The sequence below is a fragment of a genome, unplaced genomic scaffold, assembly GCF_019419815.1.
Source record: "Pyrus x bretschneideri cultivar Hongxiangsu unplaced genomic scaffold, Pyrus_bretschneideri_v1 Contig132, whole genome shotgun sequence".
Classification (NCBI taxonomy): domain Eukaryota; kingdom Viridiplantae; phylum Streptophyta; class Magnoliopsida; order Rosales; family Rosaceae; genus Pyrus; species Pyrus x bretschneideri.
Window position 1 is genome coordinate 29,344 of NW_025999427.1, and position 24,576 is coordinate 53,919.

A 24,576-nucleotide genomic window follows, 5' to 3' on the forward strand; every position below is an offset into this window, starting at 1 on the left:
GGGTTCATTCCTACTCATAACGCACTCTTATACTTAGGCACTTTTAGGTTTAAATTTACTCATATTTTTCCAAATCACTGCACTTTATGACTTCATCACCTTCCAGGTGTCGGCCAGCACAGCTCAATTTGGAGTCCTAATGGACATTTCAGGTCGGGGTGTGTCAGTTTGGTATCAGAGCATAAGTTTGGGCAGTATTACATTCATCATATGCATGATGTAAGCATTCTTGATTCTTGAGCCTAAATGTTGAATTTTGCAACCTCGTCAACTAATAAAAAAATGTTTGGTTTTCCTAAGTTTTGGGTGGATTAGGCAACTTATTAACATTAGAGAAGAATGTTTTGGTGGACGCCTCTAGATTTAAATGAAGAACCTCCTTGCCAAGGAAAATCCTGATTTGAGATAAGTTGATGGCCCTGAAGCAAGGCTACTATATTGATAGTTGTGCATCACGGGGGGAATATACCTACCAATTCTACTATCATCTAGTCATTTTTACCAACCCTTTCGAGATATGAAACCAGAAATGGCTTTGATTCCTCTACAGTACCTGTTAGTATACCACCTACTTGGATTCCTGCGAAGTTTTACTTTTCGTCGAAATTTCCGAAATGTCATAAGCGACAATGTGGTGCTAAAGTGGTAGTACTTGACGGAAGAACATCTGAGGGATGGTCACATTTTGTCCTCGATAGCACTAATCTTTTCAAACACACTAGTGATCATTCCGGATCTTCAGGAGGAAGATCGACTTCCGTTTAAGTCCATTCTAAAGTAGATTATTAGCAAAGTCCTTTTCCGGTTTTTGGACGTTCCCACGCATACTAGTTTCTTGAATATCTTTTGGTGCTATACTCATCATTTTGATGAGCATAGGCACAGGAGTACGAATTGTTATATCTATGGTCAATAGAAATCCCCAAAGTAGTAAGCGTCTTCCCTAGAATTACTGAAACCACTTTTCAGGATCAATTCCTTACCAATCATTTGAGACCATCTACCTGAGCATGCTCTAACCTATAATCACCCTACGGTGGTGCTACTAATTAACAATGTTGTCCGATATTCAGAAGTTGTCAACCAGTATTGAGGTGGTATGATTTCTGATACCGAAAACATGTTAGTATCTGGGAATGATACCCTTATGCCAGAACGTCGGTTCACAATTTCAGGGTAGCGAACAATATCAAAATATCGTATATGTGTTAATTAGTGGCACGACTGATAGACTAATTAACAGTGACTACTTGAGCTGAAGAAACTAAATTGTAGACACTTAGGAGCAAGCTCTTTTGGAGGATAGTTTAAACTCATAGTTCTATTAACTATTTTACCCATCCAGGTAACCAGAACATTTTGACCATTCATTCTTGTGGTCACTGCCACCCGACAAACACTACAATTAAAGCACGAGTTAAATTTCACTATAAGAGCGATTTGAATATAGAGAAAGCTGTGAAGACCTTTTAGTTTGCGTCGTAGTGAAAGGAAGTAGTATAGTACGTTTTGAGAACTCATATCTTTGGCATCATTTCTCCAAATTTTACCTTAGATATCACCAAATGGTGAAGTGGAGTACACCATCGATCCACTTTCTCGTACTATACCAGTTTTCCCTTGCGACTTTTCGAACAAGTCTTACTTCATTGAGAGAACTTAGTTACTAAAGCTTACCGATTAAGAATTTATCCAACCAAACACCTTATCTAGGAAACCTCTAACCTATTCACAAAGGCAAAAGGCCGAACCTTAGGGTCGTACCTGGATTTTAGGAATTCCGTCAAGTGACGATTAAAAATCGTTAATACCCACACTTCGAATTGATGGTCTACCCGACCAACCTTTGTAATTCGAGTTTTCTTCCATAGTCTGACAAATTCATAGTGGGGAGACATGCTCATCTACCTCGGCAATGAGACCAAATTCTTCAAACTCCCCTTGAGGCCTGGAACAAAGCCCGAACAACGATAAATCCCACCATTTCTGAATGGTATCATGTGAATCACCACCACCATTAGACTCCCTTTGGGCCTGGAACAAAGCTCAAACAACTATAGGGCTGCAGAGCACCGGAGGTGACAGATCAAAGCCACCCATTTCTAGGGTTTTAGTTGAGTTCGAGGGAAATTAGAGCTTTTCCTGGCCAAATTGGACTTGGCCACAGGTACAAAACTTTGTCTACTCATTGAGATCTTCATTTTTGAAAATTTTGGTAATTTTTGGAAATAGTTTATTTTTCTGGCGAGTCGAGATGGCCAATCACCATGTGTGGTAGCGCGTGGGTCGAGACCTGAGCTGCCCATCCTAGGCTAATTTGGATGCCCTGATTCCATATTTGACATTTGATTGACGGAATTCCATTGTTTGGGTATAATTTCGTTAAGGTCCGCCACTTATTATAACAATCGACGATCCGACCGTTGGATCGTCACCAAAATTTAATACATTATAGTACATAATATTTGAGGACAGTAGGAACTTATGGATTAGGAGTCTGATGTATGGATCTTCTCGAATTGGATTTGTAAGTTCATAAAATAAAACGTTGACCGCCACTTAATTTTAGCAATTGGCGGAGATCCGATCATTAGATCATTTCGAAACTTTAGGATGTTGTTCTAGAAGCTTATTGAAACCCTTGGGAAGTTACAAATCGAAAATCAGAGATGCGGATCTTCCAGATTGAGTTACGTAGGGTTGTGAACCCTATCGTCGACCTTTGACCAATGATTGATTTTTGGTCAATGGGTTACAAATCATTCTAGAACATCCTTGGGGATGTGTTTTATGTAAGTTAGATGTTCTATCGATAAGAATTCTAAGACATGATTTGATCATTGTTCTAGGGGACGATTGTTCGAGACGCCTTAATATTCGTGCTAGGGAGTTGTAGCGCGGACTTCAGGTGAGTGGGTCTTTTCCTTTTTATAGTGTATATATATGATTTCCATTTATGCATTTGAAAAATAATTTCTTACATACCCCTGGATTAGACTAAAGTTTATAAGAATTAGCGAAATGGAATTTATGAAATATGCCAAATCCTACGGGATGCGCAGGTAAGTTTATTATGTTGACTAAAAGTATTGAATCATTATGGCATGCTTATATTTATGTAGGCCGCTCATCATTGCTGCACCCCGATGTTAGTGCTCGCCCAGGGCCAGGGCCAGTGTTTCACGTGTATGTTCACCTTCGCACCGCACACTCGCCTTGGATCCAAGTTGGTGCCAGTCATGTCGTACAGGTTGCATTAAGCAACTCCGATTCGTAGGTGATTGCGAATAACGCCAGTCTTCACGTGATTGTAGCACTAGAGCGTATATTATGATTACACCCAGTCCTATCATACAAGTTGCATTAGGCAACTCCGACTCATGTGCTAGCATGGATTGATGAGCATCAGTTCAGTCGTATAGGTCACATTAGGCGACTTCAACTAGTGTGCTAGAATAAATTTTTTGAGCACCTGATTTTACTTATATTACTATTGAGATTTTGTGATTTTGGATATCCTGCCCTTAGTTACGAGATACTGTGCCGTAATGAATTCTTGAGATTTTGCAGGCTATGGTAAGTATTTTTATACTATACGTAGTACGTATATTTTAGAAACTATACTTGTTTTATGGCAAGGGGTTACAATGTTTTCAGAAAGGTTTTTATAAAACTTTATTTTCAGGCCCACTCACTCTTGTTTTTCTCCTTTCTAGGTTTTAATAGCTGAGCTTTCTCATCGACGAGGATTCTTGGCAAATCTTGGGGTAGATGATTACCTTTGCTGGTATAATTCTCACCCTATCTTATTGTACTGTACTTATGCTCTGACACTACGGGTGAAATGGGTTCATTCCCGCTCACAGTGCACTCTTATACTTAGGCACTTTTAAGTTTAAATTTACTCACATTTTTCCATATCACTACACTTTATGGATTTGTCACCTTCCAGGTATCGGCCAGCACAGCTCGATTCGGAGTCCTAGTGGACATTTCGAGTCAGAATGTGTCACACAGTGTCTTAACCAATTGGTATAACTCACGTCTGCACTTAAAGAAAGAGAATTGACTCATCATAAGGAATACAATTCATACATGACTATAATGTGTTATAATAGGTCCAAATTGCTAATTTTAAGGCAAAATTAAACAACCGTGTGCCATAAAGAAAGTTCCACTTAAAACTTGTTTTTGAAAAATCTGAATACCAATTACCTCATTTTAAAAAAGAAAGGGAAGTTAAAGCAGCAGAAACAAGCTTAAGAGATATTTAGAAGCTAGATCATTGATGCTTGTAGCTACTAATCAAGTTGAGAAGTGTTGGGAACAACTAATCCCTCATCAGATTCAGGAAAAAAAGTTAGTCATAATTAACTTCAAACTTGAAAAAGCATGCATTAGTATTACTGTATTAGGGATGAAATGTAGTTGGTCAAAGAATATCAGCAGCCATTACTATAATCACTACTTTTCCATTTTCTGTGATTTGAAACTTCATCATCGATCGACCTTCTTGTGTTCTGCAACATGTCCAAGACCTAGGGCTTTTACGTATAATTCCTCCTTTTCACCATCTTTTTCAAGTGCGACTAGCAAAGATGAGTTGATAACTATAATTATGCAATATATTATCAATGATTGCTCCCTTTAGGATGTTTGTTCAATTTTCCTTCTTATTTATACTAGCAACTTGACCAAAAATAAATCCATCGTACGTTTTATTATTTCTTTAAAAAGTATTTCTTTTTTATTAAGTACCTCAAACCGTCAAACCTTTTAGTGTCATTCTAAATTGGTCTCAACCTTTTTAAACATTTCAAACAAGTACCTAACCTATTGAAAATGTTATATCTGTTAAGCCCCAGTTAAAAATTTGCTAAATTAACTAAGGCTTACTTTGTCTCCAAAATCAATAAAAGGTCATGGAAGCATAGCCTCCACCAACTAACGATCACCACCACCCCATTAGGCCATCACCTCCAAACACAAAACTACCAACCTACAACTGGAGCTGCCAACATCGAGAAGAAGGTTATGGACTGTCATGATATGGCCACCACCATCTTTATTTCCCACAAAGAAGAACTTGAAGCTTTATGAGCCAAGAATTGACGAATGAGGAAATCATGTGAGCAAAAACAAGTTCCTTGAAACACTCTTTGAATTTTTAACCCTATTCTATGGTAGAAGATTTCTCTTCTGATCTACTTTCAATTTGGGTCCATTTTCAATTCAATTCAATACCTGTTTGATCATTGAGTTCCATATTTTATAATCGATGTTTGCAATTTAGATTTTCAGACAACTAATATATTAATGTTGACCATGATATATCCAGTTGATGGGTTTTGAATATAACCAATGTTTGAAAATTCACTGGGGCTTAACACCATCATATACCCAGTTGGTGGGTTTTGAATATAATCTATATTTGAAAAATTCACTAGCGCTTAAAGAATGTGACATTTTCAATAGGTTGGGTACTTACTTTGAATGTTTAAAAAGTTTGAGACAAATTTGGAATGTCACTAAAATTTTGGGGTTTTTTAGATACCTAATCCTTATATATAATATCATGTATTAACTATAATACTTTCTTTACAAGGTTTTTTATGTCAAATTATTTGGGTGGTATATATTAATTGAAAAAACGTCGTTAACTGGATACCTAATTATGCAGATCTATGTTTAGTTAAGTTGAGTAAAGCAATGTTGATTTCCTTTATGGACTCAAGTAGAATCTTCAATTTACATAATTTAGATGAATTTTATCTGAATTAGACCTATCTTTTCCTCAGAAAAAATAAATACATCACTTTCATTGAAAGATGATGATTATGATCTCACCTTGTAATGCCCTAGAAAAAGATATAGAAAATGGAAGATCATGTAAAGGAAATTAAAGTGATAGAAATCTGTCTTCTTCGGAGAAAGCAAGAGAGACTAATTAAAGTGTGGAAAACCTTTACATGAATTGTAGTTTATCGGTTCAATAATGCATTAAAGTGGTAGATCAAAGTTGGGAAATCGTTGTTAAATATAGTTGCTTTCTTTCCTTTTCTTTAATTGCAATGCAAAATGGGGCACGTAAGGCAGGACCCTGCAATTGCTACGTATTATCGAACTAACAACTACAGAGCCGTCTGCTTCAACAAAAGCCAGAGACTTTGAAAATTGGTCTGGTTCTTTAAAAATCATACAACTTTGAAACGTAGTGACATTCTTCTTATTTCTTTTTATGGATGATGGAAATAGACGTATAATTATTACAAGCGACATGATTCTGCAAAAAAAATTAAGAATTTCGGTTGAGTTGTATCGTGGCGGATCTATATTGACACAATAAGTGCATGTTTCTTAAAGGGTTAGGTTAGTGTTTATTTGCGAAACAAGTTTTAACAAGCTAGTGACACCAAATAATAATTATGCAAATATATTCATATATCTTGACACATTCAGTTAACAGGTTGTGGTTTAAATGCAATTTCATACCAACGCAACACAAATACAAAAAACATACGACTTGCTTTTTTTTTTCTTTTTTTCTTTTTCTTTTTTTTTTTTTTTTTTTTTTTTTTTTTGCTTTTTAGAAATATCACATTGCTGTTGATTGTGCGTTAGTCTAAACTCTCCTTCCATAGACCATCGGGGACCAATTATCGACAGAGGAAGAGAAAAAAGGGAAAAAGTGTCCATCTTTGCATACGCAGTGATGGAATTGAATTGCATTTTTCATTGACAGAAACAAATGTAAAGACAACAAAAGGCATCAGGAAAGGAGAGTCAAAGAAACATTTTCTGACCATTCACTCGACGTTGATAAAAAGTTCTCACAAGTTTTAAACGATCAAAGATGTACATTCAACGAAAAATAACTCGCACTTTTACGAAGGGGCTCCAAAACCCCGCTACTGTTTCAAGGCAGCAGATATTTTCTTCTGAACAAGCTCCACTCCAAGACGGGGAGATAATCTGGGTAGAGTTTCCTGAACGGGAAAACAATATTTAGTCAGATGAAACTACAAATGTGTGACCCGCGAAACCAAAAAATTCTAGATTGTTTCGGAAAAATAATGTTAACATGCTAATCATCAAATTGCAGAGTGAGGAAACAAGCGCAAGTCTTGTACCATCTCTACAAAATATCTAAGCCATGCTAAAAGGAAACGAATGGGGTAAGTAAACTTGCGATGATTCAAGCAAGATAGGCCACCTCATAGACGCAATTCCATCTAGTATTGAGTTGGGTGTTGATTTGATAGTCAATCCACTATCTAAAGCAAAGTAATTGCTTGATACTTGGCAAAGCAAAAAATTTATATATCTTGAAAAGAGATTAACAACTAAAGCCATATCATCGCAATCATGCACAACAGCAGAGGGAAAAATGCAAACTCTAATCATATAACTATGACAAAGAGAAGGGAAAAAAAAAATCTGAGACACCAGATAGCAAAGGGGTTCTGCATCCGTCAGCAGGCATTTAGAGTCAGAATCATATGTGTCACAAGACAGTTCAAAGCAGCAGGAAAAGAGAAAAGCAAGAAAGCAAAAACGAAGAATGATATTTGCAAATAATGTCTTTAGAATTGATTACAAAAGGTATACGTCCTCTGGGAGGACCAACTAAAAAAAAGTTATGGAAAGATAAGGGCATGTACACATCGATTCAAAAGTAAAAAAAAATATCAAAGGGTAATGGAACACATTATCTGATTGTTGCATGTGCATATGATGCCTATGCCAATTTTAATCAATCTCAAAGAAGGATAATTGGTTTCAGCATCTAATTAATCAGCTGGTATTGAATGATATTTTTGCACAAAAAAGTTCATCAGAACAAAGTTCCAAAACAACCAAAAATAATATAATCGACAACGAACCCTAGGTAGCATTTACAAATTACAGTTACGAATCACTCAGCTTAGGATTGAACCAAACTGAAATGGAGACTTTGCCTCAATTATAAGGGCTAGCTCACAATCTATGACACAACAGACTATCATATGAAATGGTTCACTTGATAAACAGAAAATTTAATGGGATGTCCATTCCTTTCAGCCATATGATTCTGAAAAATTATAATCCCCATAATAGATAATTTATGAGATTCATCGCATCGTAGACATACAGGCATTAAAATCATCTTATTTGAATGCCATATTTATTGTTTCTCAAATGACTGCATTATGGAGCCCATCCGTAAAATAGCTTCGTCAACAAAGATGTGATTCAACCATTCACAGTCAATAGGAAGATATTAACTCTGTCTTTGGTGTCATGATGGCCATCAAACTTTAAGAAATTGCGCCAGGATATTGGAAAACTATTATGAAAGCAAAAATGCAATATAAACTATAAAGGATACAGTAATCCAATAAAAGGGAGCATTATCGTAACATATTTGTTGATAAGACATTTTGAATAATATTACTAAATAAAATAAGATAAGTTGAACAATGATATTAAGACAAGAAATTAAACTAATAACAAAATACGTACGGAAGGAAAGAAGTCTACTTTGGAAGTAGGCCTCATGTTACGATATGAATCAGCCTATCAGGCTTAACAGGTACCTCAACCCTTATTCAGCCCGAGCTAAAGTCCAACTGGGATTTCTGAAACCAAACCTGCCATAGTTGCTTAAGGTCTGGCCTAGGCTTGGGTCTGGCCACGATAGTTTGCCTAAATTACATTCCTTGTGTGATTTCATTTTCCAGTTTCCTTGTTTATTCTAAAATTCACGGAAAGCACACATAAACTCAGTACGACAGCTTCATATGCATGTTTTGCATTTAATGCATTCTTCACAGAAAACGAGTTAGTTCCAAGCCTCCAACATAGGTTCATGAACAGAAGTTCAATGTTACCATGTAATTGAGTAACATTGCCCAACCTGAATAATACCCCCGGTATTCTATTTAAACAATAATACAGTAAAAGTTCCAAGTGACTTAGCAGAACAAATATGTTACTGAATTTGTGAGATTTTCCAATGCAAAACCAGCACATTGCACAAATTAATCTTCAAATTAAGGCCAACCCAACAAACTAAATAGAAGAAACAAACCTCAGTGCCATCAGATAACACTCTGGCCAACACTGGTATCTCAAACTGATAAGCACTTTCCCACTCTGGATTGCTTGTAATATCCCTTACCTGAACAAAACCAACACTGAAAACTCCATTACCAAACAGAGAAAAACAAAAAACTTCAGATTGTAAATGTTAGTAAAGATAAAAAAAACCTTGATGGGCTTACCTGAAAATCAACGTCGTGGAGGGACTCAGGACCGGAAAGTAAGAAAGCGGCCTGAAGTTTTTCTTTGAGGCCATCGCACAAACAGCATCCGGGCTTGGAGTAGAGAATGAGTGCTCTTGAAGGCTTTGAAGAAGAAGAAGAGAAAGAAGAAGAAACGGCAAAAGGGGTGAAGACCCACCTCGCCCTGCGTGTTGTTAGCAACAAATTCGAGGCTGGCCTTGCCGCCAGTGCCATTGTCGCCGTCGCTGCTGCTGCAATAGCCATGATTCCGAATGCTTAGCAAAGTGGGACTGGCCCAATTCTCTGGTCTTCTGCACCGGAAGCTGTGTAACTTTTTCTCGGGCCGGACCATCTTTAGGCTTAGTGTCAGCGACTCGGCCTAGCCCATGTTTTTTATTTGTCTGCTAATTTTTATGACATATTAGAGCATTGTAAGTGGGATTTTCAATTTTAATTTTTAATTTTTAATTTTGATCTCATTGTATTCTGAGCAAGGTCAAACGAAATATAAAAATATAATTTATGAATCGAAATAAATTAGGAGCATTTTAAACTCAATCGCGAATGTAAGTCATATATACAAATAGCCTTACAGGGCTTTTAATCCACTAAAATGCTATCGTTTGCATAAAAAAAGAAAATAAAAAAAAAAAGTTTATATCAAATATTTATACTGAATATATTATGTTGGTATTAAGTACATACTCTGTTTGCTTACCATTTTGCGGATGAATATCATTCTTCAGTTGTTTGCTTAGGTTTGTTAAAAAATGAATGTCTATATTATGTTACTGATGCATTTAGAAACTTAGTTTGGTGACTCAAAAACAATATTCGATCACTGAGTTCAACAACTACAACTCATCGAGGACCATTATTACTGTATGCTCTAGCTTGAACGCTCGAAATCCCTCAGACTATAATGGATTGGCAAACATATTATGACCAATGATTGTAGGTCAAGAAATTATTGAATTGTAATGATTAACACTGGAAGCAAAAATCTTATAAATGTCATCTACCAGTTGAAAGTGATTCTTATGAAGATTCAGATGACGACAATGACGACGAAGAAAATGAGGTTGAAAACGAGGACAATAGGGAGGATAATGGTATTAATCGATAAGCTGTTTAAATAAACAAGTGGCAGTTAACTAGAGCTGTGAGGATGAGAGTTTTTATGATTTATGGTGCTTCTGTTAACGGAATTCAAATTGTACGAAAAGGTTTCAAATTTCATTGAATGCACGACTACGCTTTTGTTTCAAACTTTTAGAAAGGATAGTGTTAACGGAATTCAACTCGAGTATTATTGTTGCACATATCCCAAGGCCAAGCTGCAACCCAAGTGGTTAGTTATGCAGCACCAGAGGTCCCTCACGAAGTCAGCTTTTAGGGTTGTGGAGGTTTTGCACCATCATCTGGTGGAGGAGTCGCATATTCTCTTGTCAGTAGAAGTTAATTGTTGGAGTGGCTGACTGTTCCCCGTCTTCTGAATTTGCTATCTAGTGGGCCAAATTCCACGTTAATCTTTCGCTATGATTATGCCTTGCTTGCCTCGGGGGCATGGATAGTCGTTATTGGAGTGGCTGTTCCTGGGTTGAACATGAATATCTTCTCTATGTTCTCAAATTCCAGCATTCTCTCTCACTTTTTTAGGAGGAGGGGTAGTTGTTGCTGAGTGGCTATTCCTGGAGGTGAACATGAACTTTCTCTCTCGCTTGTGTCGAAGGTAGGAGTAGTTGTGGTGCTGCCTCTACTTCCTCTCCATTATCTAGATTTCTTCTTAGTAAACAATACCCGACGCTATATTTTTAGTCGCATTCTGCCTTGACTATCCGAAGGCAGGGGATCCCTCAGTTGGAGGGTGGATGGGAAATCGAGGAACCTCATTCTCTATCTTGATCCTCGTCATGTTGTCCTGTGAAGAAAAATTACAACACATATATTAATAATCCAATGTGTACAAACATTAATGAAACTCTAAGCAATTTTACAAATGTTAATAAAACTCTAGCAACACTCATGCTTATCCTTTTTTTTTCCTCAGCATAAGAATCGACATAGTAGCTCTGTCATGCTCCGGACCCAGAATCAGCAGAAAAATAAACAATACACTCGGCGCGCGAGCTAAAATTTAAATAAAATAAAAAACAAACTTTTCTTATAAAAATAACTTCAAAATCCTTACAAGGTGTACAAAATAAATTAAAATCCTTAAATCTCTTATCTAACACAATCTCAGCTCGTCTAGCACATGTCTTACTGAATAACTCATCTGAAAAATATAAAAGAGTGAGGGGTGAGCAACAACCACTGTTTCTCGGTGTGTAGAATATGTAATATGCTAGTCAAGCGATGCCGTTTTAGTCATTCTAGGAAATACAATAATAATATCAAAGCTTTTTAGCCACATAATTCCATAACACATCATTCCCTTCACGTGTTCATTATATCCTTCATAGATTGTAATTCACCACGTGACCCGTAATGGCCATTCTACTAATGTCCCGTATGCAATTTACATTTATCCCTCGGAGTAATGCAATACCAAAGTTCTCATGCTCCATGAAGAATCTCAAGTAATTCCACATAAAACGTATATATATACACTCATCAAAACATTTCTTGAAAGCTAACATGCTTGACTTGAGATAGAGAGATATTTAAAAATAGAATAAATTCCATGATAATTTGTGGTTTTCATGTTATCTAAAAATAAGAACTTTTAAATATATTACATAAACCACTCACCTTGATTATCAGAAGTTCGGCAAGACAACCAACCTATTGATTCGCATCCCTTATTCCTTCTCTTTTCTGTATTTCTTTCACTCTGCACTTCTTTGCATGCAGTCGCATGCAATTTCATCTAATGTACTGGTCTCTCTCTCTGTTCTCCTATCTCTATTCCCCATAATTTCTTTTCTTTCCCACGAACCACTCAAAACCACAAACAAAAGTCATGGTTGAAATAAATGATATGGAAACCTACTTATACTAGAAAGTGTCGGTTCCAAAACTTAGGGAGTCAGGAAAAGAATATCAATTTAATACACTATATAAGAAATATTGAGAGGAGAATAAGCCACATATAAGTATATGAATTGTTAGACTAAAAAGATTGCTTGCATGGGTTGTGCCACCACTCATGCTATCTCCATGTCCTGCATAAGAAAATGGTGACTAACTATGCTTGGTTCCAAATTAGGATAGCTTTTCCCCTTATTTTGACAACACCTACTAGTAAAAACACTAGTCACACTTGTCCACCGAATGTAAAAATTGTGACACCTCCCCCTTTAATCCCTCCAATTTAATAGCTTAGTCATAATGGTTATGAGGTGTGAATGTGCATAGCATAACACGTCTCCAACTTGAATGCTTACTAAGCATCAATAATTCATCCCAAATAAAAATAGAGATACTTTGGATGCGGTCCCTAGTCCTTAACACTCTTTGACAAAAACCTTAATGGTATTCAAAGTTTGATCAAAATCCCTTAACTTTGTACACCTCATTAATATTTATATTTTTATAGTTTTGACATTAATTGTTTGATATTTTATGAGTTTTATAATCCTATAAATTTAAAATCCATCATTATAATAGTATTATAAATGGCTACAATAAAAAGATTCAAACATTTTGATTGAATAAATGGATAAAAACTATGTAATAATAGGAAATAATAAATGGCAAAATAATATATCCATAGTGTTAAAAAAATGGGTACATTTCACATATAACAAATTGGTACATTAATAAAGAAGAATGGGTACATAATAAATAAATTAGGGTCCAAATAAAAGTTTAAAAAATTATGAGTACAAATGAAATTTTAAAATATATGGGAGCAAAAAGAAATTAATACATGGGTACAAATAAAAACTAAAAAGAAAATACTACAAATTTAAAAAAAGGTTGCAAATTAAAAGTTGGTACAAACTAAAAATATAAATATATGATACAATGTTTAGCCATAAAACATAAATATGCCATATGTAATTTTTCTATCATTGATTAATTATACAATGTCACGTGACGGTAAACATATGGGCACAAATACAAATAAAACTTTAAAAAATATGGGCACAAAAAGAAATTAATATATGGGTACAAATTAAAACTGAAAAGAAAATTGGTACAAATTAAAAAAAGGTTTGCAAATTAAAAATGGGTACAAAATAAAAATAAAAATATAAGATAAAAAATTTAGTCATAAATATAAATATACTAATTGTAACATTTGTAACACTAAGGGAATATATTTAAAAATAAAAAGTATTTATTATTGAAATAATTAATGATGTTATTAATACCCAAGGACCTTGATCAAAAATTGAAAAGGAATAGAATTTTAATCAATGAAGTAGCAAAAAGAAGGATAGAAACCTAATTTCTCCATAAAAATAATATCCATAATGAATTCTAAAAATACGGGATCTCACAAGCTCCTAAAGTGAAGCTAACAAGGATCTACGTACTAGCAACCCCTTGTGATCTTTGATTTTCATGTGTCCCCTTAGTGGATAGAATTGCCACTTTCTCAACACACTGCTGCAGTTGGCAGCGGCATATAAAGCACTCATTAACTTTCTTAGAAATCAAACAGAAAGTAAAACATGAAACGAATTTATCAAACACGAAATTTCCCACTCGTATTTTCTTACTTAACAAACAGAAAGCAAATATGAAAATATCTTAATTGGCAAGATTGTGAGACAAAATTAAGCAGCAAAAAGGATTACAACTTTCTTAGGACACCAAAACAAAAGTATCAAAACAATCTAGTTTCTCTCTCGTATCTTTCTTACTAACAAATAGAAGGTAAAGATGAAAATAATTCAATTAATCAGATTGAGAGGCAAAATTAAACAACAAAAGATCATAAATTAAACAGCAAAACAAGATTACAACTTTTTTATGAACCAAAATGAATGTATGAATATAATATTTCATTTTCTTAGGAACCAAAAAACCAACAAGCAAATGAAATATTTTGCTTAATAATATATGAATAGATCGCTCCATCTATCAAAAGACCAATTCCAAATTGTTCAAAAGTTTAGCAGAACCAAATATCAGATCATGTCTAAGCTAGAAAAAAATATCAGATTATGAATTTCGCAGTACAAATATGTCAATATTTTAAAACGAGGCTTAATAGTTACAACAGGAACATGAATAAGGCCAGTTAACAAGGTGTAGAATAGCTTCCAAATAAAAAATAAAAAATAAAAAAAAAAAGGGTGTAGAATACATTATAATATTTTTAATTAGTAAAATTATATCAAGTTAAACATTTCATCACAAAATTCATTCGTCATCAAGAATTAACCAACCTTTAATATATTAAAATATATACATACATGATTATATATTCAAAGGAAAATCAAATAACTATCAGGTAAAAAGAAAGAAAGAAAGAAAGATATATAAAACCATTAATTAAGCAACGATGACAAATTCGAAATATAAATTCATTCTCCATAACTAACTATGTTTATGTACATTCAGCTGTTGAATAGCAACAACTTACATCCAAAAAAATCTTGAAACAACTTGAATAAGTTTTCTCATCTTGTGTTGCTTAACTACTAGTGTTGTTCCGCATACGCTCAATCACGATATAATTTTAAATATGGATATGTAGATATAATTTTGAATTATCTCTACTGATCTCTACTAATTAATGAAATCCTCTTTGTCAACCAAAAGAGGGTAAAAAGACAACTTAGTATTCTATCACACAAAAAAAATTATGGGCAATAATGTAATTTCACAAGTTCAAATTTTACTGTTTTTTATTGAAGCATCACATATAGGTGATGTTAAAATATCTCTAATATTTATTTAAAATAAAAAAAAACCAAAAACAAAAACCTTCCACTCCTCCCACGTTCTCTCTCTCTCTCTCTCTCTCTCTCCTTATTTTCTAAAAAATGTGTTCATACACACAAAGTGTGTAGGCAAATGCTAGTTAATAATAATCTCTACTAATTAATGAAACCCTCTTTGTCAACCAAAAGAGGGTGAAAAGACTACTTAATCTTCTATCACACAAAAAAAAAATGATGGGCAATAATGTAATTTCACAAGTCCAAATTTTACTCTCTTTTTTATTGAAGCCTTACATACATGTGATATTAAAATAACTCCAATATTAAAAAAAATAAAAAAAATAAAAAAACGAAAAACAAAGACCTCCCACTCCCCCATGTTCTCACTCTCTCTCTCCCTCCCTCTCTCATTCTCATTTTCTAAAACAATGTGTTCATACACACAAAGTGTGTAGACAAATGCTAGTTAATAATAATAATTAGCTTGCTTATAGAGAATGAGTGGGAACCATAATTAAGGCATATTACAGTTTGTATTGGGATCAATATCTTGGTGTGATGGCTCAAAAACAATATTCGGTCACAGTGTTAAAACTTCTACCCATCAAGGACCATTACTAATATCTTGGTATTAGAGCTTTTCGTTGATGATTTGTGGGATAAAAAAGGTGCCGAAACTGGATCGAATACCGTACATCCTTTGCCAGAGTCATAATTTTGCGTTTGGCAAGAATCACAGTTTAAAATGCTAAATTCGAAGTCAAAAAGTACGATGGAACAATTAACTTTGGTATGTGGCAATTGAGGTTAAAGATACGGAGGCTCAACAAGATTTGGACACAATCTTAGAAGACAAACCGGAGGCTATGGAAGAAGCTGAGGGAAATAAATTTAATCAAATGGCATGCTCTACTATTTGTATGTCTTGCAAAACCTCGAAAGTGTTTTGTTATGCGAGAAACATCAACTAAATCGTTATGGCAGAAATTGGAGGACAAGTATATGACGATGAGCATAAAAAACTGCACGTCTGAAAAAAAAATTAAAAAAAAAAAAAAAAAAAAAAAAAACAGTTATATAGATTCCACTACAAAGAAGGTACGAAAATGATTTTACACATAAGTGTATATAACAAATTAATTATTGATTTGTTAAATGTTGTAATGCCCTGGCCCCAAAATATTTATTTTCGGGAAATAGTTCAAATGATAGGACCAATTCAATTCTCCTAGTTGATTTATTACCAGTACACTTTATTTTTTTTAAAAAAAAATCCTAACTACTCACATAAGTATCCACCAAGCTTACTTAGCAAAACATACGTTTATATTTTTACTTTAACACCAATACCTTCATATTCACTCTAATTCCCAACAAGAGATCAATCTCAATTGTCCAATTACCATGATTACAGAATTTCCTGCTTAATTTATTAAACGTTCACACAATTTATAACTAGAATTTATATATACAAAACATAAGATTTCCTTTTATAATAAAATTCCAAACTCCTTACTTAGTTCAATTTCTCAATCAAAGCTTTGTCTCATTTATTTAATCTCACTTATTGTATGGTTGCGTCTAACGTCTCGTACCTACGTACCCTAAACAGGGATTAAGCCATTCGTAGTTTACATTTCCAAAAATTCAAACCAAATCCAAATATATTCATTTAATCCAACATATACCACAATCGTATTAATATTCAAACCACAACAGTTAGGTCTCAAAAGCATAATTAGAATAACGAAATTCGCATAAAAACACAATGTCGGCTCCCTGGCCATGCGCCGCCACACCCGCCGCCACGGATGGCGGTCGCCCGCCCCTGCTCGCCGGAAAATTCAATTATTTCTAAAAATTCTGAAAAATTACAGAAATGAAGATCTCAAAGAGTAGAGCAAACTTTATACCTGCGGCCAAGTTCAATTTTACCTGGAAAGGCTCCAATTTGCCTCGATCCCGTCGGAAACCCTATAAATGGGTGGCCCCAAAACTTCACTTCCGGTGCTCCGCTGCCCTTACCATTGTTTGGGCTTTGTTCTAGACCTCAAGGGGAGTCTAATGGTGGTGGAGATCGATGTAGCTTGCTTTAGATTTAGTTGATTCAAACACACACCCGCCGCACCCCACCGTGCAGTTTCTCCCAATTTAAAGTCCAAATCCCTATATTTTTGGGATGTCATAGGAAGAGGGAAGGTCGTGGAAGGGCTTCCAAGTGGTTGTTTGATGTAATTCACTGGAAAAAGGGGTGAAAACCCGTCGGAAATATTACGGTGCCGATCGGGTCGGGTCACCAAGACCCGAGTCCCCATCCTCCGTTTCTTTTTTCTCTCCTTTCTCCTCCCCATTCTCTCTCCCCATTGGTCACCCCCTCCTCAATTGCTTCCTCCTTTCCCTCCTTTCTATTCGTTTCTTTTAATCACAACCATCCATCATTTATTTTTTTCTCTTCAATCATAGCCACACACATGGCACAATTCATGGCTCCAGATTTCTGGAGCCTTCTAAATGTAAATAAAATTACAAAAATAGCCCTGATTTTATACGTTAATAACTCTTTCGTTATAACTCCGTTTCACGAACGATTTGCGCCTACGCTTTTGTGAGTTCAAGCCCTATTCAAAATATAAATTGTGACCTAAAAAGGTCTACGGATTTTAAATAGTTAATTTCCAAACTTTAAACCTCGTAAGCAGTTTAATTTAAAACTGAACTCAAATAAATTAATATAAATTTCCGAAAAATAATATAAACTCTCAATACCACGAATACATACATTATAATAATTCCCGTAACAAAACTTTACGATTTTCCCAATTCTATCTTTGGGACCGTACATCAAAGATCTGATGAGAAGAGGGAGGGGGAAAAGAGAGAACGGTGATGTGGTGGAGTGATGAGAACATGGATTTGAGAAGCAAACAAAGTCTTGCAATTTTGTCAATGTGCTATCGGAGCTATGTGGAAGACGACTTGGCTTCTGAGAAAAGAAATTGAAACGGAAGGGATGAGAGAGAGTAAGAGACTGATAAAGTGGGAGTTTTGATGAGAGATGAAAACGTGGCACAGAGGCAAGAGAAAGAGTAGAAAAATAAATAAAATATTAAAAGGATTGATAAAACCAGACAATTGATATTTGGGTTGTTTAGATATAGATCCTTGTAACTGTTATTGTCTAGACAATAATCCACTTCATATTAAATATCCAAATAAAACCCAAAATTCAAATAGTCTGCCATGTTGGTAAATAAATGACCTATGCTTATAAGATATTTACAACTTATGCCACAAAGCCCTAAATATGTCAATAAATAGGGTAAATTACACAAAACCACCTTAAGTATGGGTCGCATCACATTCTCATACCTTATATTTTAAACGTTGCAATGTCATACCGAATCCTATGAATTTGTTACAATATTAGACCTCTGTTAAATTTTCTATCAATTGCATAGTTAAGTGATGATGTGGTAAGTACGTGGCCCACTCTCCAAATTATAAAATTAATAAAAAAATTTCTAAACAAAATTAAAATTAATTAAACACAAAAACTATCTCCCTTTTCTATCCCTTCTCTTCTCTTTTCATTCTAGTTTCAATTGGGCACCACCTGTAGCCCAAACCCATCTCGTTTTAGTTTCTCATTGTTTAGCTAAATTTTTTTTTCTTAGAAAAAAATTAGTTTAGAGGGTTAATTTTTGGCCCCTCAAGGTTGTATTTTTGTTTGATTTTATGGGAGTAAAAGGGGTTTCATAATTTTTCTAGTTGTTCTTAACATAAGAAAAATTACTTTTTCTGGTTCGTGTTCATCTTCGACAGGGAACAACGAAAGTTTTCTCGCCAGCAACTTCAGATCCAAAGACCGCAAAGATCGTATTCATCTAGATCGTAGCAGTAGCAATTGTGGACAACATCTTGGCGGGCCCTTGCGAGAAAAATTGTGAATGACATTGTGGCTGCTGATTGTATAGGCTCGGATTGTAGAAGAAAAACGCGGGGCTGTAGCTAAGTCATTGATTCCTTCATGGGGCTTCAAGAGGAAGAAGGGTGTCAGAGGAGGCGTGGGTGGGGCTGTGGTTTTGGTTGTCAGGAAAGGAAAAAGGACCCGACCCAACGGGTAAAGTGACTCGACCTGTTAAGAAAAATTTTTTTTTTTTCTTAAATTTGCACATACCATAAATATTACTTCAAAACATTAAAACACATTTGTCGTTTAAATGCTACATCCACACTCGAAAATAAGAGCCTAATAAACAAACATCCGTACACTATTAGTCTATTACAAAATATTAAATGTGCAAGGATATGCAAAATGAAAGAGTTTTGTTTTCAAGGTTGTGAAGCCTTTCTCAAAAGTTTAAACCTTGCCAATGAAACTTAAAGCTTGCATGTTATTCCTTTTACAAAATCCTCAATTTTCATCGATCATCATGACATAAGATTTTAAATTGAAGATCAAATTCATTCATTGTATTCATACAGAGTCAAGAAGTGTAGCTATAAAAAAATCATCAAAATCGGAGTTAAAATAACCGTTAAATCGTGATTTTTCATTGATAACTGTTGAAAAGTTTTGTCCTATTACTTGATCTCTAAATGTTTTCTTTTTGCGATTTTTGGCGTATGCAATCTTGACACATATACAAACAAGTTTGACAGTTGGATCGTTGAAATTAGTTTTGTAGAATGCATATCTCATCAAAACGATAGATTCACTAACACTTAGTTTATTTATACTTTCATTAAGTATAACATAAGATTTTGTGATATCCACTAGTGTAAATATTTTAAATTGAAGATCGAGTTCATTCATTGTATTCATATAGGGTCAAGGAGTGTAGATGTAAAAAATCATCAAAATCGGAGTTAAAATAACTGTTAAATCATGACTTTTCGTTGATAACCGTCGAAAAGTTTTGTCCCGTTACTTGATCTCTGAATGTTTTTTTTTTTGCAATTTTTAGCGTATGCAATCTCGAAGTATATACAAACATGTTTAACGGTTGGATCATTGAAACTAGTTTCGTAGAATGCGTATCTCATCAAAACAATAGATTAACTAACACTTGAGAGTTTATTCATACTTTCATTACGTATAACATAAGATTTTGTGTTATCCACTACTATAAATATTTTAAATTGAAGATCGAATTCATTCATTGTATTCATATAGGGTCAACGAGTGTAGCTGTAAAAAAATCATCAAAATCGGAGTTAAAATGACTATTAAATTGTGATTGTTTTCGTTGATAACCGTCGAAACGTTTTGTCCCGTTACTTAATCTCTGAATGTTTGGTTTTTGCAATTTTTGAAGTATGCAATCTTGAAGCATATATAAACAAGTTTGATGGTTGAATCGTTGAAATTAGTTTCGTAGAATGTGTATCACATCAAAACGATAAATTCACTAACACTTAGAGTTTATTTATATTTTCATTAAGTATATATAACATAAGATTTTGTGGTATTCACTAGTGTAAATATTTTAAATTGAAGATCGAATTCATTCATTGTATTCATATAGGGTCAATGAGTGTAGTTGTAAAAAATCATCAAAATCGGAGTTAAAATAACAGTTAAAACATGATTTTTCGTTTATCCCATTACTTGATCTTTCAATGTTTGTTTCTTGCAATTTTTGGCGTATGCGATCTCAAAGTATATATAAACATGTTTGACGGTTAAATCGTTGAAATTAGTTTTGTAGAATGTGTATCCCATCAAAACAATAGATTCACTAACACTTAAGAGTTTATTCATACTTTCATTAAGTATAACATAAAATTTTGTGGTATCCACTAGTGTCAATATTTTAAATTGAAGATTGAGTTCATTCATTGCTTTCATATAGGGTCAAGGAGTGTAGCTGTAAAAAAATCATCAAAATCGGAGTTAAAATAACCATTAAATCATGATTTTCCTTTGATAACCGTTAAAAAGTTTTGTCTCGTTGCTTGATCTCTGAAAGTTTGTTTTTTGTGATTTTATGCTGATGCGATCTCGAAGCATATACAAACAAGTTTGATGGTTGGATCATTGAAATTAGTTTCGTAGAATTCATATCCCATCAAGTTCAATGGTGTGTGTCTATATATATATTTATTAAGTAGATTTAAATTTATTTATTTTGTACGTATAACACTTAAGAAATTGAATGGTACGTATATTTAAGCCGATTCATTGGTCACCTGACACACCCCGACCCAGAAAGTCCACTTAGACCCTGAATCGAGCTGTGCTGTCCGACACCTGGAAGGTGACGAAGCCATAAAATGTGATAGTGTATAAAAAGTGAATAAATTTGAATCTAAAAGTGTCTAAATACCAGAGTGCGCTACGAGTGGGGATGAACCCATTTCACACGCTATGTCAGAGCATAAGTAAGGTATAGTAGTGTGGGTAAGAATCATACCCTTAAAAGTAGCCACCAATACTAAGATTAGTTATATATATCCATGTCGATACGAACTCAGCAGTTAAAACCTGAAGGGATACAAAACAAAAAGTGTGAGTAAGCAGTAAAACCAAGCTTCCCAAAACTATTACCTTTCTAACAGTAATAACCCCTCACTGTAATTCCCTTATCGTTTCCTATAAGACAGTACAACACATATACATATATCCAAACCATACTCAGAAATGACCAAAACCACGGCTTGCCATCAACTCCACCATGCATTAATAAATAGGCCAAATGAACTTAATCAATACAAAATTATATGTCAGCCAGAGTCATCTAAAATGACATGCATAACTTATCCATATCTCATCAATCATGGCTAACATATAAGTCAGAGTCACCTATAGTGACTTGTACGACTTATCCATATCTCATCAATCATGGCTATCATATAAGTCGGAGTCACCTATAGTGACCTGTACGACTTATTCATATCTCATCAATCATGGCTATCATATAAGTCGGAGTCACCTATAGTGACCTGTACGACTTATCCATATCTCATCAATCATGGCTAGCATATAAGTCGGAGTCACCTATAGTGACCTGTACGACTTATCCATACCTCATCAATCATGGCTAGCATATAAGTCGGAGTCACCTATAGTGACCTGTACGACTTATCCATACCTCATCACCTATAGTGACTTGTACGACTTATCCATACCTCATCAATCATGGCTAGCATATAAGTCGGAGTCACCTATAGTGACCTGTACGACTTATCCATATCTCATCAATCATGGCTAACCAATAGCTCAATAAGTATACCTGCACACGAGTCGGAACCACCTAAAGTGGTCTGTACGACAGGACTGTGCACCTACCTTGGATCCAAGGTGAGCATAAGGTGCGGGAGGTGAACATCACGTGAAGGACTGTGCCCTGGCCACGGGCGAGAGCACTAACACCGGGGTGCAGGTTTATGAGCTATACTATATCTCAACACAATCGTACTCACTACCATCACTAACATCGACATGTACTCACCTGAAGCTTACCTGGGTGTCCTGCGTTCACCTTTGCACTTGAAGCATTCCCAATAATTATAGGCAAGTAATATACATATGGATATACCATGATGCAATCTAATACTCAACCATGTTTCAATTATAAACAATACAGTGTGAAATGTACAATCCATAACGCCCTACTCCCAAACTACTTATTTTCAGGGATAATTATCCATGACAACCCAATTAACACTAATTAACTAACTAATTCACAAAACTAAAACTTGCCTTTACCAATTTCCTTCGCATTACTCAATTTCCCAAATAAGGCATTTGTCTCAAATATATTATGGCTACATCTAACGTCTCGTTAGACTGCCTACGTACCCTAAACAAGGATCAAGCCATTTGTAGTTCATATAGTACTTCAAGCATTCACAATAATTATATAAGAAAGTAATATACCTAATCAATTTAAAAGTGTTGATAGAACTCTCAATAATATGTACGATAAAAAGGAAAAGATGCACTCACTTGGAGTCCACGCTATGATTCTCTAGTGCACGCATCGAGGCGTCCTGAATGATTGGTCCTTGTGACCAATTATCAAATTACATCTCAGAATTCTTATCCGTAGAATACGTAATTCACATAAAACACAACCTCAAAGGCATTCTAAAATAGTTTGAGATCCATTGACCACATGTCAACAGTCGATCAAAGATCGATGGTAAGGTCTACGACCCTATATAACTTGACCCGGAATATCCGTATATCAGATTTCCAATTCGTAACTCCCAATGATCCACAATATGTTTCTAGATCAACATATTAAAATTTCATTACGATCCAACGGTTGGATCTCCACCATTTGCCCAAAACCAAGTGGACGTGAACATTTATTTTTCTAACTTACAAATTTAATTCGGAAAGATCTGTACGTCGGATTCCCGATCGATAAATTCCTATGATCTTTAAATATTACATATTATAATGTATCCAAGTTTGGTGACGATCCAACGGTCGGATCGTCGATTCACATTTTCATCAAGCAACGTATTGTAACGAATTTAGGTTCCAACAATCAACCTATGTCATTCAAATAACAAAACTGAATTCAAGACATTCGACATAGCCTAAAAATAGCATTGGCGGCTCACTGGCCATGCGCCGCCTCACGTGCCGCCGCGGGTGGCGGTCGGCCGCCCCGACTCGTCGGAAAATCCAACTATTTCCAAAAATTCTCAAACTTCACAGAAATGAATATCTCAGTGAGTGGAGCAACTTTCATACCTGGCACGAAGTCCAAAAGTGGACGGAAGATGGTCAATGTTGCCCACAAAGCCGACGGGTGCCTAAAACTTCCCGACGTCGATTCGTCGTCTACGGTGGTCCAACGGGGTCAAAGTTGGTTGGGTTTTGCTCCTGGGATGATGGGCTACAAAGGCCAAGTGGTGGCATCGGCCATCGCTTTGCCGATTTTCCGGAAAATCGAAAAGGGTGGCCGGAGCACCATTGATTTTCGTCAACTTTCGTGACCTCAAACCGCCACATCCCATGGTTAATCAAGGTGGTTCTTGGATGGGTTTTGTAGAGGGGAATGAGAGCTTCAAGATGGTGTTGGTGGCATCGACAAACTCCACCGGAGTTGGCCGGAATCGGCCTTGGAAAATGGGTGGTCGCAAGTGGGAAAAACCCACGGGAAAGCTGGATTTTTTTTTTTTCTTTCTATTTTTGATTGGGTCTCACCCTCTCCCTCTAATTTAGTTGGTTCCTTCCTATTTGTGCCTAAAATCAGATTGGCCACTTTCCCACAAGGTGGGAATTCAAATAATTTATAACTAAACTTTAAATAGCCATTTTCAAACGTCCATAACTATACCGTTATAATCCGGACTCGCAAACGGCTTTCGCCTATGCGTTCACTTCCACGAGTACTACGAGAATATGTTAAAAGAATAAGTTATACGTCTCTCTAGACAATGGTCAACATAAGTCAAAATCTTTGCCTCTATGGCATTTTCGTAAATTCATGCTTTTAAAATAAAATAAA

The 24,576-nt window shown here is 35.2% G+C and overlaps 1 protein-coding gene across 1 annotated transcript; it reads right to left on the reverse strand.

Annotated features, from left to right (window-relative positions):
* Positions 1–6,778: 6,778 nt before the first annotated feature.
* On the reverse strand, positions 6,779–9,605 carry LOC103932961. The gene is made up of 3 exons (XM_009342613.3): positions 9,264–9,605; positions 9,071–9,160; positions 6,779–6,986 (listed from the first exon to the last, which is right to left on the reverse strand). The coding sequence occupies exons 1-3, from the start codon at positions 9,525–9,527 to the stop codon at positions 6,909–6,911; spliced, it is 432 nt and encodes a 143-aa protein (XP_009340888.1). The 5' UTR covers positions 9,528–9,605; the 3' UTR covers positions 6,779–6,908.
* Between the last annotated feature and the right edge of the window lie 14,971 nt (positions 9,606–24,576).